We start from the raw sequence: 18,458 nt of genomic DNA, 5'->3' as shown, positions 1-18,458 counted from the left end.
TTACTTCCGAATTACGTCGTTCGTACTACAGCGGTCAACGCGTTACATTGACATTGACAGTCTGTTATTTACACTCTACCGAAAGCAGCTTTATTCTGTGCTCTGATAACAGTAACCGTTTCGTTAAGAATCAATAAATCAATATACAAGACATTGACAGTTTGGTTCTGGCATTGTGACGTTTAACTGGCTATCAAGGGTTAATGAATGCGCTATCAATGGAGTCAGATTAGCGAACATTCAATTAAAATTAAGCAATAATTAGCAACTGTAAACAACCAAACAATAGGCACAGTTATCACAATATATGCGAATGTTGTTCGTTTTGCAAGAAGGAGAAAAACGTAAGTGGGCTGCTTATAAGCAATAAAAGATTTTCGAATCTCAGGATTCGTTAAACCACACAGTTTGGATTGGATTATTTGTGTATTCAAAATACTACTTTGGCCATCCCTATTGCTAACCCAGTGCTTCTCAACCTCTTCCAAGTTTAGACGTGAAATATCTTAGTGATATTGTGGGAACAAAGGTTTGTGCAAACGCAAAGAACCAGCTGCAAACATAATAGTAACGACGACCAAGTCACAACTATGACAGCAAAACAACCAAAATGTGGGATATGGAAATACATGAGACAACAACGATAAAAGTGTCCTTTCAGCAGCAGCAGTCGAACATTTTGTAATCTACATTGTGTCTTTGACAATGTGCTAATATTTCTTTGCAGTGTTTCTTACGAATTACTTTGGTTTTTAGTTGGCAAGTGTCCTAAGATTACTGCAAGTGACGCATTCTATTATTACGCAATAATTAAACCATAAAACAACAAAATGAAGGTAACGCAAATGCTGTCACTTTTCAGTTTTACCTAACGTATTGCTTCAAGCTTCAAGCTGTAGTAATTGCTTTAAATAATTCTTACCTATCAAACGCGACTCACAAATCTTACATGGTGACTCAGCCCAATCACAAGAAGTCGCAATCCAAGGATTGAGAAGCACTGTCCTAACCTAGTCACTCCTATTTCAAAATTTTATAACCTACTGTTAATCACATAACTACGATTATCATAAACCAACACTTACAATTATTAAAATAGACATAAGTATGTACTCGTCTGGTCCATTTTACCTGAAAACCCAACGTAGTTGAATTCTGCTGCATCAAACAACAATGTCAACCCACCAATTTTATAACTTAATATGTTTTGAAATTACTGTAGTGTTGCACCTAACTCGAAATTTAATTTCCTGATTTACTTGACCGTGAGTAATTACGTAAATTTTCCTGCTAACGCGCGCGTTGTTTCATTGTAATACTGTGATATCATTGTTGTTTATTGGCCAATCAGGTTTATCTCACAACTAATTGCTTAATATTAAGTTTCAATTTCGCAAAATTTGCGTTTCTTTTCGATGGCTGTCACCAGAAAAATTGTCTTTTTGTCTTCTTTATGTTGCAAGCAAGTTGAAATGTAAATAAAGGTTATTTATTATGGTCGTTATTAATCTCACTTATTTTCTTACAAACATTTCCCCAAACTTAATTGCTTATCGTAACTTTATCGACGTAGTATGTGATCTACTTTTTCACGAGATGCGAAAGCGATATTTCTCCTGGGCTTTGTGCAGTGTGATATAATTTTAACAGTTTAGCAGTGTCACTGCCATAGTTTCTATACTTGATTTATGTCGTTGCAATACTTACGGTTATTACGTCACAATACAATCTGCTATTGCCCGGTTTCGGAAAACGACAATGTGGGCCAGGAGCCGAGTGTAGATATCGCACGCATTTCAATTGTTTAAACGATACCCTCTGTAGGAGACGTATGGGTATCAAAAAAGGGTGAATTTCTTTGTAGAGCAAAATTATGCTGTCTCATACTGGATTATGGCAAAAATCAACTATGGAATATGGAACTTTGAAACGCGCCAAATGCTAGAGAAATTCGCAAGGTAGAAAACATTATTATGACATCATAATAACTTACCATCCAGTAAAGCTGATGCAAATGCACCTTGCTTTTCTCCCATAGAAGGCAAGTTGTTATCCCACTTTGGATTCTCATCATTCAAGTCCAACATCTCGACAGAATTGTAGCAATGAACAAACCGTTTCCAACCACCCATCAATAAAATTTGTTGATTGTAATTTACAGCAGATGGAAATTTCCGAGCATTGTTTGTATCCTGTATGATGAAACATCATTGCATAAAGTCAACATCGAATGAAGTGAATTTAATAACAATGTCAACTAAACACTGGATATGGTGTTATTAATGGAGATGGACTGATCAGACTTAGGTACAAAAACTATCTGCAAGTAACAATACAATATGAATAAATCATGGCCCAAGGACATGGTGAATAAAGCTTTGTGGTTGAGAGAATTGTACAGTGGCACATAACAACACAGGTATAAACTTTCTGCAGGCGACAATTCATAACAATCGATTCGATCAAGAAACAACAATCCACGGCATTCCACAACCGCAAAGAATGTTTGACTGCTCATAATTTTAACATTCACTCTTCCTAGCTGTTTGTCAATTAAAAAAACATTTTGTGCTTTTAAAATAAAATGGTTAGTCGCGATAATTAAAATACTTTAACGTGGTAATATATTGTTGTTTCTCCGTCAATTCTATTTTGCCCCAATTAAGTTAATACTCTCGTAAAGAGGTAAAATTTGAACGAGCATGAGCATCTTGCCAGGAACCAAACGTCATTTACATTTTTTGTAACAAAAGACATTGTGACAAAACAATGATCTTAGACTTTGCTCCGTTTCTCACAATCGCAATAGCAAGACAAGCAGCCTTGATGGATTTTTGCTTTCTCTGAGCCAATTCGATGGTTTTCCATTTTGGTTTTTGTTTTTTAATCAATTCCACTAAGGTATTTAGGTTGAACATAGCTGACCTAGTAATAAGTGAAATGGTGAAGATAATAAAATGGCGAAATTAAAAAAAAGGCATGTCTTGATGCCGCGATACAATCAAGCACGCAACAAAACTTAACGTTTAAAGTTGAAATGCCTGAGTGGCATGTGGGGGTCAATGGATCTATTGCAAAAAGCAAGATGGGTTTGCCTCCACACAGTCGTTTCACTTGGACCTTTGCTTTTAATTTCCACGATTCTCGCCGCTTTTCAAACTTTTGAAAAACTGGTTTATTTTAGTTTTAATTCCTGTTGGGGATGTCTGTCTGTGCCAGGTGCTTTTGACAAAGAGATACGACTATTCTAAGTTAGGAATTGGTCATAACCAAACAGATGAACATTGTTGGCTTTTAACCGAAGCATTTAAAATACAAACGTACCGGCATGTCACTCCACTGGTTTGTCTTGGTGTTGAACTTGACAACACTTTGTTCACAAACATCACCACCAATGATAAGTATCTCATCAGACTGACCTGTTAAAGAAATTATAGCAAACACTGAAAACTCATTAATTCGGTTGTCAATAAAACACGAACAAGAATTTGATTAACTCCAAGTAATGTGTAAGATAGGCGTCTTTTTCCTTCTTGTCATTATCAGTGTCAAAAACGAGGTCAATATGTGTTCAATGGTGACGTGATAGCATTGATGGTGGCAAAATCGTATAAAAACGGTTGGAGTTTTCATTAATTAAAATATCTCCTCGTAGTTTCCAACTTTGCAGCATTAGTGCGCATAATACAGGCGCATATGAAACTTTTATCATAAAGTCGATACGCAAATGATTTTTCAGACCATAGGACGGAAAGATTATTTTAATCAAAGCGATATTTACATCAAATCAAGCTTCCTTTATTGCGTCATCAGCATAATGCTTGACAAGAAGGGGGAAGATTAAACAGCCCATTTCCTTTTATTAAACAATCTATTAAACAACAACCAGCATCTGTGTAGTGGTTGAAGTTGAAAGAGAGCCGAAATAATTCAATTTAAATCAAGAAAAAAGCAAAGAAAGAGTTTGATAGAAATGTTTTAATGCAAAGCTAAAACTAATGTTGAACTTTGTTATCTGAATGTTATTATCTGTTGAACTTAAGATGTAGAGCAAACATTCACCTTTGACATGAGATATCAATGAAATTTATTCACAAGTGGTAAAGGACTTAGTTAGTATTTGTTGATGAAACAGTTTGAGTTTCAGTTGTTTATTTGCTAACAGAAGTATTATTTTAAAAATGTAGTCACCAGGTTAAAAATAACTTATTACCGGGAGCTTCTGCAATTTTCATTTTATGAAGTTTAGTTTCCACTTTTCTTGTCATTTCTATACCAGCAATGGATTCTGAAATAAAACAGAAAAGAAAACAAATAAGTTATTAACAAAAGTAGTTGATGAATATTTCCAAGCATACACTGATTGAAGTAGTCTTCTACTCATCATCAAATACTAGTATACACATGCACAAATATTGCTATTCTACTATTATCAGCATCTACCGAGTCGTGTATTCATTATTCTACAAAGACTGTTTACAGTTTAGGACATGGTGCCCTCCATATACAATTTAAATAAATCCACAAGAAGTTGGGGTTTTGAGTTGGCCATATGTACAAAGTATCTGGGAAATGTGGAGAAAGTCATATCTCAAGGCAAAACTCACTTATCTCATCAAGAAGTTGATTGAAATTGTCGTCAAGGGATCCTTTGTTGAAGTCGTAGTAGAGCAAGCCTGCTGTCAGCAAACCTGCAGTTACAAACATTGGTATAACAGTTAGCAAAATGTTGAAATGAGCAACTTATGAAACGTTGCACTCATAAAACTGACAAGAAATTCCTGACCAAAAACTTTAGGAATAACTAACTCCTAATAAAAGGCGACCACATCAATTCCTCCACAGGAATGAGGTCACCACGAGAACAAAATAAAAATTATTAAAATAACAAAAGGCAATCTTTAGTCAAGTATAAATAAGACGAGAGTTTATTGCTTGGATGGGGAGGTTCAAGCAGCTTATTACGGTTGATGATATTCTTCTGTTCTTCATATAAGCTCGTTTTTCCGATGTTTTATGTTATGTGTTTAACTTAATTGTTGTGTTTACATTCTTAGTCAAGTAAGGATAAGTTTAATATATTTATAGCAAAGGGGAACGTTTGAACTTATGATTTATGAACGTTTAATGTAGACTACCATACTCACGAAGCCTGGTTATAAGCTGGTATCCATGAGGAAGGACTCGAATTGGGACGATTCTTTTTGCCATATCAGCCGTGAGTGAAGATTCCCTTATACAGTTTTCGCTGGTCTCGTAGTTAGGAGAAAGGAACATCAGAACCACGTGAGCATTCTCGACTGCTTGCCCCATTTTCTCATAAATATTTCCTTTCATCTGTCCCTTGTCGATCCAAACCTGGTACCCAGCATCCGACAAACGATCATGGATCTAGAACAATCCATGTCGAGTTGATGAAGCAACAATTCAACGAAGCGAACAAAACAAAGAAATTTTTAATGACATTTAGTGGTTGGGCAATTGTCAATATTGCGTGAAAACGTTGGAAGTTTTTCATTTGTTATGACACGGGTTCACACAATTATGACATCACAATTAATATCCACATGACTACTTGATTTGAGTGATTTCTAACTTCGAGTCCATAGAAACATTCCAACAGTTTCAATTGTCTTTATAGATTTTAGAAAAATAATTACAGTGAATTTATTAAACTTTTTCTTGATTTATTTCAGGTCTTGGTCAGTTATGGCGGCTTACGACTTCGCGTCTGACCAAGGATGGTTTTATTCGTTATTGAGTCAAGAGTTCATGGAATTGATGAAATTAGCTATTATGACAACATAGAACATTTCGAACATAGGCTCTATACCGAACTTCAAATTGATGTCAATCGATATCATTATGTAGTTAATATTTTGATGCCATAATCTCCGCCACTTGTATAATAACACGTGATAAGCTTTTGCGAAGTGAGAACTGTTTTAAGAATAGATTCTTTCCAAGATACGGACGCCATCAGGTTGGTAGAATATGAATTCATTTATTCGTTAAAACAACGATGAAAAAATGTGGTCTAGTTTTTTGTTACAACGTTTTGAATCCTACGCTATGAGCTTGTTTCATTTGACGTCAAGATGTGTGGTCAGCGAAGCATGCGACGTAAAATGTATAAGACTCTGTGTTGTATCGGCAGTGCGTTAAATTGATTAGTTTCGTCTTACATTTCAAACAAAGTTTGAAATATTCAACTAAAAGCAAATACAAACTGAATTACTGCGTTCACACGCGCTACAAACACCACGCAAACTCTTACGCATTTCACGTCACGTGCATCGCTTGCCACGTAACGTGACATCGTGTAAAACTTTCCCAGTGCGGAAGATTTATACCACTCTAAAATAAAAACTAGAATGTATATTTTTCAATATATTTTCTCTGTCGTGTAAATGAGTTCATATGTTGCCCACTTGGGCGTAATCTTCACAGTCCGAAGCCAAAAACGCTTATAACTTAAAAATAAAGGAAAGCGAGCTGATAATTTTCATCGTTACGTTTCGGCGGTCGAAAACATTTTGCCTCTTTGACGGTATTTGGGATAGGGTGAATAGTTGCCAGTAAGTATTTGGCAGATAGAATTTTCAATAACACGTAGTAGTTGAGCAGTTATTGCCAAATTTATGTCGCAATTTCGGCCTACTGGTTGATGGAGAAGGCAGATGTATGCTCCATGAACAGGGTTTCAATTAAGTGTGGTATACTATAGTAGTGCTAGGCTAGCTAAAGCGTATTGAACAGACCAGACTCTCACCGAGTTAAGGTCTGAATGGAAATATGTTTTAAATCTCCTTTACTTAACAATGCTAAATGTCCTCCTGCTTTAATTCTTTTTATAATTACAATCGTTCTGGGAAACAGGTCGTGCGGAAAACATTGAAAAACGTTTTCCCAATTTGTATGTTTTCGTGCTTTAAATCCTACGCACTGCGCTAGTTCGAAATGACACCTGCATGATCAGCGAAGCATGCGACGTCAAATGAATAAATGTTTGCGTGTTATCTGTGGCTGTAAAAAGCGATTCAGTTTATATTTACTACTGGTCTCGTAATCCACATTTTCTTGAAATGAAAGTTGAAATTCCTTTTGTAATGTTGCGCAGATATCACGCAAACGTTTACGCATTTCACGTCGCATGTTTCGCTGATCACATAATGTGACCACACCACAGTTATCGCTACTGGACTAGGGTAGCAACAAAAATGAAGATTAAGCTGTAAGTTCGCTTCGCCTTATATCACGCAAAACATTCCTGTTACAAAGCAATCTATTATGATGCCTTATTTTGTTTGCCAGTAAAATAAAAAATTCTGTCCATACTTGATTTAAATATCTCATTTATACCCGTTGATTTTTTCATCGTGACGTAATAGTGTAATGGCCGCCATCTACGTCAAAATAAGCAAGGACTAGACGGTGTTTACCATTGATTTCTGGCAATAACTGCTTAACCACTACAGTATATCAGCACAAATCCTTTCACCAATATGTTTACTCACAACTGCTTTTTGATTTAAGGTCAAATTTATTTTTGGATTTTTCTCTCACTTAAATAAACTGGGTCACTGGGCAATGATAATAATCAAATGTATTAAAAAAGCGAAGCGACTCCACGAAGTTGATTAAATAAATATGGCTCCCCCTCGAGGAAAATTCATCGAGCAACAGTTGATATAAATTTTCAAGATATCGCAACATAACTGGGCACAACCCACCTTATGCGCCAACTCCTTCGAGTCACTCCAGTTGTAGCTAATCATGATGTGCTTGCTTGGGCTGGAAGTCTACAAAGACAAGATTACAAGATCAAGCTATTCCCAATGACAACCCAATGCTTATGTAAGGAGATGTTTATTACTTATTTCTTGCTTGGGATGAAGGTTCGTGTATGTCACGAACTAACTGAGAAAAACAAACGTAAAAGTCTGTGATATGATGTTGCATAGAAAATATGAAAGTTATTAAACAACCAAATCCTCACAATAATATGCGAATGAAGAGGGTTTGGCCACATTTCTCACCGAGCCACAAAATATTTATTGAAATCATTCTCTAAAATCTTAATGACTTTAAACAATTCATTCAAATCTTAACCGACCAAATGATTCACAAAAGAACGAGAGGAATTTTTACGTCACAACGAATTGACTCGTAAAGAAAATGTCGAACTTTTCAATGAACAGAAACAAAAGAAAGATGTAAACAACAGAAATTAGTTAAGCTGTGTAAGTTGAACCGGTGCCGAATTGAACCGGACACACAGACACAATAAGAAGAAGTCTTTTATAAAGGACAATCCATCTACCTCGCTATGATCTGATCCTGGTGTTAAAATCAATTTCAGGGAATAAACTAAAAAAATCTCTGCTTCAAACCCGATTGCAATTTACTGAGAATCATGAAATTATTTGTGTGTTGTGGTCGAAATTTCTTGAATACATCAGCAGTAGTTAATAAACGTGGTTAAACTTACTCAAAGTTTAAAATTTAAAACTGCGATAATAAATACTTAGTCAATAATAATAATAAATAATCAATAACTAAATAGTACAGCAAAAATGAAAAATAAAAATCAAGCAAACAAATTAACAAGTGACAAACAATTAACAAAAAAATTAAAAAAATTTATAATTAAGTTCACACCTAATTATTTCACTTACCGATGGTGATGCCATGTTGCTGCGATGACGTAGTCAATTTAACAATTGAGCAGGAAAAAACTGATAGTTAAATCTAGGCTACAAACGTCTAAAACTGATGAGGCAAACAAACAAATAGTTCAACTTGAAATAGTTTGATGTTTGAAATATTTACAAGAAATCCTACATCGGTAGACAACCTACAGCCTCAATAACTGATTACAACAGACCGTGATAAAGAATAGAACATATTTCATTTACAAAAGCTGCCTTCGTCACGCTATTGTCGTCCCTAGATGAACTAATAACTTTGCTGTTCAGGTGTGTCATGTCTAGTGACGTACGATGTAACTGACACAACCACAGTACAAAGAGTCTATTGAAGACCTGACCATGACGACCGACTATGTGCTGTATCATGGTTCGCTAAACTTCATAAATGTGCCCATGTTAAAAAGTACCACAAATAAAATACCCCATTCACCCATACCCATACACCACGTTGGACGTCACATCCGTGTGATGTCATAATTGTTGGTGTAATCTTTTGGTGGCGTAACGCCAACTGCCACAGGGTCAATGCATAAAGAGCGTAAACATCGCACATCGCGATCAGGGTGGAAAATAGTTTAATTTTCTCGCTGAAACTATAAATCTCAAAACAAACAAACAATTTCATTTATAAATGCAATCGTTTGCTTTATATTTGGTCTCTAAATGTTTTATGGGTTTATTAAAAAATATCAAACGAATATTTCCAACTTATTGTAGCGGTTTCCTTGCCGCTACTAGTTTAAAATGTACCACAAATACAAAGTCTGCTGAATTCAGTGATAAATAAGACTCAAAGCTCCACTCATCCATGAAAGAGCAAGATGGCCCCATCCCCTTGCCGTAGTTGTGTTTAGCGATTATATAAGTGATGTAAGTACAATGCAATCTCGGTACACATTTTCATCGTAGTTTCGGTGCAAGAATTTTTCGCTCCCTCCTTCCTTTGGCCTCGTTTTTGTTTCTTTCTTTCTCTTCGCGCAACGTGAATTTCTTGGTTTTCACTGACGGATGATCTTTTGCTCTAACGCAGTGGTTCTCAAAGTTTTTTTTCGATTCCTCCCTTACCAACCCAAACACCGTCAACTCCCCCCCCCAAAAATAATCGCCCTAATTTTACACTAACTGAATGTTGACCCTGGATGATGTCTTTTGAGGATTTATCTCAGAAATAAAATTAAAAATTGCAAAAGAACGCTCTTAAAAATCAACCACACAAATTTACAAACAAATCGTTGTTCATTGTTAGTGAGAACCATGAGCCTCATGTTGCGAAGTTAGTAAAGAAAATCGTGGAGAAAAGTGTGTGAGTTTTGCTCGAAGGTCTCCGCGCTTACAAATGTCGAGTGTTCCTCTTTTTTTCGTCAGAATGTCTGTAACGACACTAAAAGCACATTCAACTAAATACGTAGTTGGAAATGGCAGAAGTGTTTGCTCTGCCACCATAGCTAATTTGGCATACTTTGTACAGATTTGCGAATCCAACCACATCAGCTTGTTTTTGGATGCATAGATTGGTTTTATGCTGTCATCGTTTTGCAGGTGTAGTAGCTCGTCAGCCAGATCGTAGTCCATTGCCAAACCTTCCTCACTTGCACAGTTAAAGAGAAAGGGCTGAGTTATCCATGAAGGAAACTTCATCAGTTTTAGATCTGAAAATCTGGAGTTCAACTCAACAACCAGATTTGAAAGATGTTCCAATATTATTCGAAGGGTAGTATCCGTTGATTCACAGCTGCCAAGATGTGTGAATCCAGAAAAGTTTTTTATTGAAATTTGGGCAATAAAATATTTCAGTTTGTCAATGAAAGCAAAAATTATGGTTTTGCAGTCTATGAGTGTCTTTTCTTTTCCCTGTAGCTCCTTGTTCAAAGCATTCAGTTTTCCAAAAATATCTGCTAGATATGAGATCAAGGCTTTGGATTCACTTGATTTTAAAAATTGAAATTCTTCTCGGCCACCAACAAATTCCAATACCGTGTCATACAGGTTTACAAATCGCTCCAAACAGTGCTATTTTGATAACCATCGTACGCGAGTGTGGAGAAGTAGCCTAATGTGGTCTTCCTCCATGTCCACACACAACTGTTTAAACAGTCTTTCATTTGTAGGACGGGATTTAATCCAGTTGATTACACTAATAACTTTTTTCAGTAGTTGGTCCAGTTCACAACTGATGGCTGCAGCTGCCAAATTCTCTCTATGAATAATACAGTGCACTGCCATCATGCTTGGATTGTCGTCTTTCAAAAGCTTGAGTACTCCTTTATGTCTCCCCATCATTGCTGGAGCACCATCAGCAGCAGTGGAAATAAGATTTTTAATCGGAATACCATTTTCAATAAAATACTCTTGGACTACAGCATAAATATCTCGCGCTGTGGTAGTTATTTTCAAAGACTAGCAAAAAAGCATTTCTTCGGCAAAATTTGAATCATGTTTGAGCCTGGCATAACCCAGAAGTAAGGCTTCACTATCTCGAACGGTCGATTTATCGAGAGCCAACGAAAATTTTGTATTGCGAAGAATATCATTTAATTGCGACTGAACATCAATCGCAATTTTGTCAATGCGGCGGCGAACAGTGTCGTTACTTAATGGCAAAGCGGCAAGTTGAGGGCCTGGTGTTCCACTGTCAAGCATTGTTCGGTGGTATATCTCACAGGCTGGTTTGAGCAACTCTTCGCCATCGATGTGCGGTCGAGATTTCTTTGCCAGAAGAAAAGTTAGTTCGTAGCTAGCCTGCACCCCACGCATATTTAAATTAGTTTGCACCTTAAACATGGATGTAAGTGACATTTGCCTATTCTTCTGCCTATGTTCGTTAAGACGTTGGAAATATTCAAGAGGTTTCCCTGCATGCTCTGGGTGAACATTTTTGACATGATCTTCCAGTTTTTGGTTTCTCATCGAATCATTACAAAGAGATTTACAGCACAACAAACAGTACGGTTTTGTTTCGTCAGTAGAATCTGGAACAAATCCTAGCTTTAGATAGCTTACAGAGTATACACGAGTCCTCTTTCTCTCGCTGTTTTTCGATGAAAACACATTTTCTGAAATTCTCTTTCTTGGCATTTTGAGTTTAAAATACTCTACAGTCTACGTATATATTTGAGTATTGCTTTCGCACTGCTGAAAAGTAAAAGTGAAGTATCTGTAATAAGTACTTAACATTAGGAAAGCAATTATTACTCGTTACTGTTGAGTTTTGTTAAAAATTACTGTCCATTAGAAAAAATTAGCTTGCAGTCTATTTCTTCCCCTTTTTGAATGCTGCAGCCATTTACACAATGAAAGCGAAGCAATTTAATATGTAACCAATCTAATAAACCTCCTAATCCTGATCTATCTAATCTACTGTACCTTACTTACTAGCTAGTGCTATACGTACCTTACTAACAATAAAGAGAAAACAACAGCCATTATGAACCAAACAGACACGTTTGTAACGTCAGTGATTGCAGTTAAGGTAGAACAATAGCCATTATGAACCAAACAGACACGTTTATAACGTCAGTCACTGCAGTTAAGCTTGTCCTCACGCACTATTGCAGGCATCTATCTAAACAACCTCTTCGAGCGGATTTTTCTGTTACAAACAAAAGTAAAAAATTATGGTTTTTTTCATCTTCAGCTTTTCCTCCCCAATTCCTCCCTCGTGCAAATTTCCTCCCTGGAACTCAAAATTCCCCCTTTAGTGAGCCAAGTGGCCCGGTTTAAGAAGCACTGCTCTAACGCATGGTGAATGAGCAAATATCGTTACCCCAATGGCGTAAATATCAGCTTAGAATTTTCTGACGTGGCGTCATAAAATCATATCACAAGAAAAGAAACGCACAAACAAAGATTGCAAGTGCAGTCAAATATCCTTTAGTTTTATCTCTTGACGGTTAGAACTTGGCAGTGACACGATTGAGCAGGCAAGCGAATGTCGAATGGAATCGACTCCATTTTTTCAAACTCTACTGTTTTCGGAGTAAATCTCCGTGTGCATGCAAGTCTCCCATGCAGCACACACAAACTGGTGTGGTACGATATCGTAATGATAATCCTCGGACTGTTTATAACACTAAAGGCAATTAATACTTTTAGTGTTTTTTCTCATTTTTGTTGAAACACTGTGAGCGGTGCAGTGTACCTTAAAGGTTTGAAGTTGGATTTACGCAGTATCAGCATCAGTATCACAGTATTTACGAACAAATTCATTCACTTGTAGTGCACACAAACGGATGACTTGTTTTTATCTTCTTTTACGCATACACAGTATCTACAGCAACGTGTGAGTAAGGCTGAAGGACACATGACCCAATGATAAAAGATAAGCTTTAAATCCCAGACGGACGGACGGATGGACGGACGGACGGACAGACGGACAGACAGACGGACGGACAGACAGACAGACTGTCGAATGTAAACACATATTAAGCATTAGTTCTTGTTTATTAAAGCTGTATAATTAAAGGATACAATTAATTATTTATATAATTTTCTGTTCAGATAAACACATAATAATTTCCAGTTGTATTAAAATTGATGTCTGGGCTAAAATGGTCCTACATGTAAGATGGTCAAAGTTAATCGTCCATATTGTTAACTTGTTCACCTAAAGTTAGGTGTGGAAAGACAAGCGATAAAATTCTTTTAAAAATGATTTGCCCCTGGGTAAGAGTAAGTGTAGTGCAAGTAAGGGTTTTGTGCAGATCTAATCAAGGGTGGTTTTTATTCAAGAGCTGTTTATAATGAAGAAAATAAAGTATTGAGATATTTTCCGGGGAGAAGCTGAAAATCAACTTGTGGATGATAAGCCTTTTTGCTGGAGGTGGCGAAATTTTGTAAACTTGTTGATTTTTTATACAAAGTTTTTCTTTCAATTTTCTTTTATTCATCGAAGATCATTTTAATTTATAAGTGTTTTTATTTCATTACAGAAAATGCGATTTTTAGGCAATTGTTATATGAGGACAGAGATAATTGAAGTTGCACCTGTTATAGCTATCTAATAGCGTTGAGCATCAGCAAAGTACAACTTTTGACATTAAAAGTGTTTTAACGTCAGGATTTTGACGAGTATTTTTACGTGTCTAATAGCTGTCATTGATGGTCAGTTAGTTAAACTGGGTTAGAGAAATGTTTCAATCGGAATTTCTGGAAAGGGGGGATTGGTCAAATAAAGTTGAATGATCGCGAAAATTAAAATGACAAAGTACCCCACTATTTTAGAAGACTTTAGAGCGACAAATGGGATCCAGAGCCGTACGCAATAACATGGCTTGAAAGAGAAAGAAGAGCAGCTCACTCATGGTTCGTCAAAAGTGGAAAGAGAATAACTGAACGATGATGATAATATGATTTTTTGTGAAAATCTTTCGAATAATATTTTTCATGTTTTCAAAACGTACAATACAAGGTGGGCAAAGTAGACTGATTGCTTTGTCACAGTTAGGTCTGGGATTCCTAGACGGGATTGGAAACCTCCAAGATCGTACCGGTAAGAAAATTATTCTACTTTCATCACTGCATTGCACATATACAGTTACACATTGCATGTAAAACTTACACGCCTATAACAGCGAATCGTTGAAGGTGACTGCTTTAACAAACTTTGACCTGGCCTTTGACCTTTGATAGTAATAGGGTTCTTTAGCTCTCAGCAAGAAACCTTGGACTGAGACGAGCCTTAGCACGATGTAAACTCGTCGATGAATTGCCATTTGGACGAAACCATAACATGCTACATTTGAAATATTGATATTTTTTTAAAGAACTATTGATTTCATAAACCTATAATTGCCTAATGGAAAAGTCAAAAAGAAAAAGAAAAGATACAAAGCTTGATGGTATTGGTCACGCACTTGAATAACTCGCCAACCTTTTAATAAAACTATGGTCTCGGACAAAAGTTTGGTTATTTGTGATAACAAATGCTTATCCTAAAATCATCCAAAATAAATTATATAATTTTAATGAAAACACTATCTTCGGTCAATGTCCATTACCGCCATTATCTAGCGCACCTTTCCAGGAGCATGATACCAGGTGTTTTGACAGTATGAGGTATAAGCTATACAAGGTATAAGACAGTATAAGGTACTCACGCAGACCGGTGCATAAGTATTTTTACCTACACGAGCACACCGAGCTTTGAAAACTAAGCTGCCAGTACACAAAAGACTTACATTCCATATTGGAATATTGGTGTTATAAATATACCAATTAACTTACCAAATAATAGACTAAATACTACCGAAAGCAACATATTTTCTATAAAATTCATGGGCTATGGATTGAGTACATGGCATCCACAATAAAAGGTGTGGCAACTGCACGCACGAGCATTAAAATTTTTTTTATCTTCACGCCAAATTATTGCAATTTTTGATTATTACAAAAATGAACTGAGGCTTTGGTTTCCACCATTACGCCAAAATCTGCGTCTTTTTAAGAATGAGTTCTGGTCGAAATTTGCCGTACTTTCTAGTCAAGATGGGTATGGCGCGTGGGTTTAGTGGCCGTGCAGGTTGCTACCAGCAATTATTACATGAATGATTATTATTGATTACACTCACAAGCGCAATGTACAGAAAACTGGAGCTCACAGAAAACTGGAGACAGAGCGAGGTTTACAACTACTGCAGTATGAGAGAAGAAGGTTGTGATATTTTTTAGCACCCATGTAGCGCCTCAGAGTCTCTCAGTGTCGTTGTACTTTGCCTAACCAATCACTTCACCTCTTTCTTCTGCTTCCATCTCCTGGAGCGTGAACCCAGGTTTGATTTTCTGGAGTCCAAAAGAAAACGAAGATCTCTTACTTCTACTGTGAAAAGAACAACGAAAGAACCAATTAAAGCTTGAGTGTATACATGTGGAAGAATCCAGTTATCACATCTTCACATCACTATCACATCACTATCACATATATCATAGTACACATAGTCACACATAGTACCAACCTGATACTAAATTTGCAACTTTTTGTTATTATTTTATAACATTACACTGGTCTACACAAAATTTCAGGTTTGGGTTTTGACAACTCATTTTAGCTAATTTTGGGGCGCTGAATCCGAAAATGAACTCAGATTTTTTCTATCACATCACGTTTTTGAGATATGAAATATCCCTAATTTTTGAAAAAAATCAATTTTTGCCCCCCCTCTGTTGTCAAAACAAGGAATTCTGATGCAATAAACACTGTTTTACCTGCAATAATCTAGCTTTAATTAGCAAACAAGCATTCTATATTATATTCACACAAATTTGCGTTGTCTTTATTAAAATTTCATGTTTTGGAATAAAAAATAGGCATACAAAAGAGCAACCATAATAACATCAAACGCTACATTATGCTGACGAACCTGTCGATAGGACAGTGACAAGGTATTATCTGAATTATAGCCTACAGTTCACACAATATGCACATAGACAACGGAGTGCAGAAATTCTGAAGACACACACAGAAATAGCAAAGTGCCAAAATAAAGATTGACTCAAAGGGACTTGGGCAGGGCGAGTTCAGAAACAGTCAACAAAAGAGCTTTCATAAAATATGAACTCTTCACTTATAAGCTTAAAAATGCTCTTTTGAGGGATTTTCTTTTATGAGCAGCATCTGGAATTTCTCTTTTCAAACTCCAGCAATAGTCGGCCATCATATGACAATCCCACCGACCTTGATAACGTTCCTCCATAATTTTAATATCCTGGTGGAAACGTTCACCCTGTTCTTCACTAACTTTCCCAAGGTTTTCTGGAAACTCATCCGCATGGCTCTTCAAGTAGTGAACTTTGATGCTCATCCTGCATCCCAAATCTTCAAAACTAAGCAGTAGCTCCCTTAAGAGATCTTTATAATTTTCTGCTTTTCTGTTTCCCAAAAAATTTCTCACAACAGCACCGAAAGCATTCCAAGCTCTAGCCTCGAATGGCAACATTGATTTTACAAAATTTTCATCCTTTAACAATTGCCTGATTTGTGGTCCATTGAAAATCCCAGCTCTTTTTTTCTCTTCACTGAGACCAGGAAAAGCATAACATATATACTTAAAACACTCTCCTTCATGATCCAAAGCTTTTACATATTGTTTCATGAGACCAAGTTTGATGTGAAGAGGAGGCAAGAGGATCTTTTTGATATCAACTAACTGATCACGTATGATATTTTTGTCTCCAGGTGTCAAGGTAAGCCTTGGAGGCCACTCTTCTTTCTTCCAGTGCTGATCCTTGGCCCTGCTGTCCCAGTAGCATAGGAAACATGGGTATTTGGTGTAGCCACTTTGTTGCCCCAGCAAAAAGTTCACCATTTTTAAATCTACACAGATGAGCCAACTATGCTCATGGTACTTGAACTTTTCAAGAACGGTTTTGATGTTCTGATACTCTTCTTTCATTGTCACCGAATGTCCTATAGGAATAGAACCGTACACGTTACCATTGTGAAGTAGAACACACTTCAAACTTCGTTTGGAGCTATCAATGAAAAGTCTCCATTCGTCTGCATCATACTGTGGTAATCCCATTTCTAGAAGAAGCCTTTCTATATTGTTGCAATAAACGAAATCATTGTGGGAAGCAAAATATGGAAGCAGTTCTTCTTCTCGTTTGCGAAAAAATGTCACGCTTGTACCAGCTTTGAGAAGTTTCCTTTCCTGTAGCCTTGATGCCAATAACTCCGCCGATTGCTTAGGCAAATACAAATCTCTCACTAAATCATTTAATTCCATCTGATTAAACTGGGAAGGCTTGTCTGACAGATCCTCGGGTGCTGGTTGAAAAATTTCACTTTCTCCTTCACTAAACGATGCTTCTGAAGAAGAAATAGCCTCTTCGTGTAGTTCTGGAAGTGATATAAATACTGGCAGTGGCTTTTCATCACTGTGAGGAACTGGCCGCAATGCCGAATCCAGATTTGGATATTTCAAACGATGTTTACTCTTTTTGTTATACCCTTTCACACTAACAAGACAAAAATAACAATCGTCAACATGATTTCGTTGCTCTCGCCAAATCATGGGTATTCCAAATTTCATTTGTGAACCTTTTCCTTGCGACCAACTTCTCAGACATTCAACGCAGGTCTTGCACGCTTTATGAGGAGCCCAGCTTTTGTCCTGGTCCCCTAACTTGACTTTAAAGTAAACAAGATATGCCCTTTTTACAAACGTGGTAATATTGCATTGTTGAGACTTCAACATGAAGCATCCACAAATGTAACAAAATATATCCGGATCATTACAACATTTTCTTCTTTTGCTGGAAGCAGACATAGCTTGAGATCAAATATAACCTTTCTTTGTTAGTAGTTTTCTAAGAGCAAGTTTTTCCACAGAAATACCACTATACCAAAAACTCTAACCGACTTGAACTCAAACTTATATAGTATGAAAATACCTTTTCCTTCTACAAACCACTTTTCAGCTTGAACTCTGATGTTGGTCTGTACAATGTACATGTGCTTTATGAAACTTCTAAATAAATCTTCCTTACTAAGCAAGAATTTATTACTAAGTCAAATCTACTCCCACCAGCTGTCTTCCTACGATATTCCAGCTGCACAGAGATAGCAGCTGACCCACAGATAACGCCTGAGAAGCCAAGACAGGGAGTTCAAGCCAGCATGGAAAAACTCTACGCGAGCAATTTCAACTATGTCCTATTATGATATCATAACAGGATTTTTTTTATTTTAGAGGAAATCTGAACCAATTTATGAATTTAGTGCAAAAATATCTCTATGTTTGAAAGTTTATA

General features: G+C 36.6%; 2 protein-coding genes across 2 annotated transcripts in view; both read right to left on the bottom strand.

Moving 5' to 3' along the window:
- Positions 1-8,790, bottom strand: part of LOC143459605 (kelch-like protein 23) — a 72,877-nt gene extending 64,087 nt beyond the window's left edge. The window contains exons 1-2 of the mRNA XM_076956821.1: positions 8,679-8,790; positions 7,734-7,802 (exon numbers count right to left, since the gene is read on the bottom strand). Of these exons, the coding sequence (XP_076812936.1) occupies positions 7,734-7,802; positions 8,679-8,693 (84 nt within the window). The 5' untranslated portion in view covers positions 8,694-8,790. The remainder of the gene's footprint in view (positions 1-7,733; positions 7,803-8,678) is intronic.
- A 2,318-nt stretch (positions 8,791-11,108) lies between these two features.
- Positions 11,109-11,786, bottom strand: LOC143459604 (SCAN domain-containing protein 3-like). The gene has a single exon (XM_076956820.1). The coding sequence runs from the start codon at positions 11,784-11,786 to the stop codon at positions 11,109-11,111; it is 678 nt and encodes a 225-aa protein (XP_076812935.1).
- Positions 11,787-18,458: the final 6,672 nt, after the last annotated feature.

Source organism: Clavelina lepadiformis, chromosome 5, assembly GCF_947623445.1.
Source record: "Clavelina lepadiformis chromosome 5, kaClaLepa1.1, whole genome shotgun sequence".
Lineage (NCBI taxonomy): Eukaryota > Metazoa > Chordata > Ascidiacea > Aplousobranchia > Clavelinidae > Clavelina > Clavelina lepadiformis.
Note: the sequence above shows the minus strand (reverse complement) of the source record. Positions and strands in the feature narration are given on the sequence as shown.

Excerpts from the sequence above, each read along its gene's own strand:
- LOC143459604 (XM_076956820.1), bottom strand. The coding sequence starts at position 11,786 with ATGCCAAGAAAGAGAATTTCAGAAAATGTGTTTTCATCGAAAAACAGC.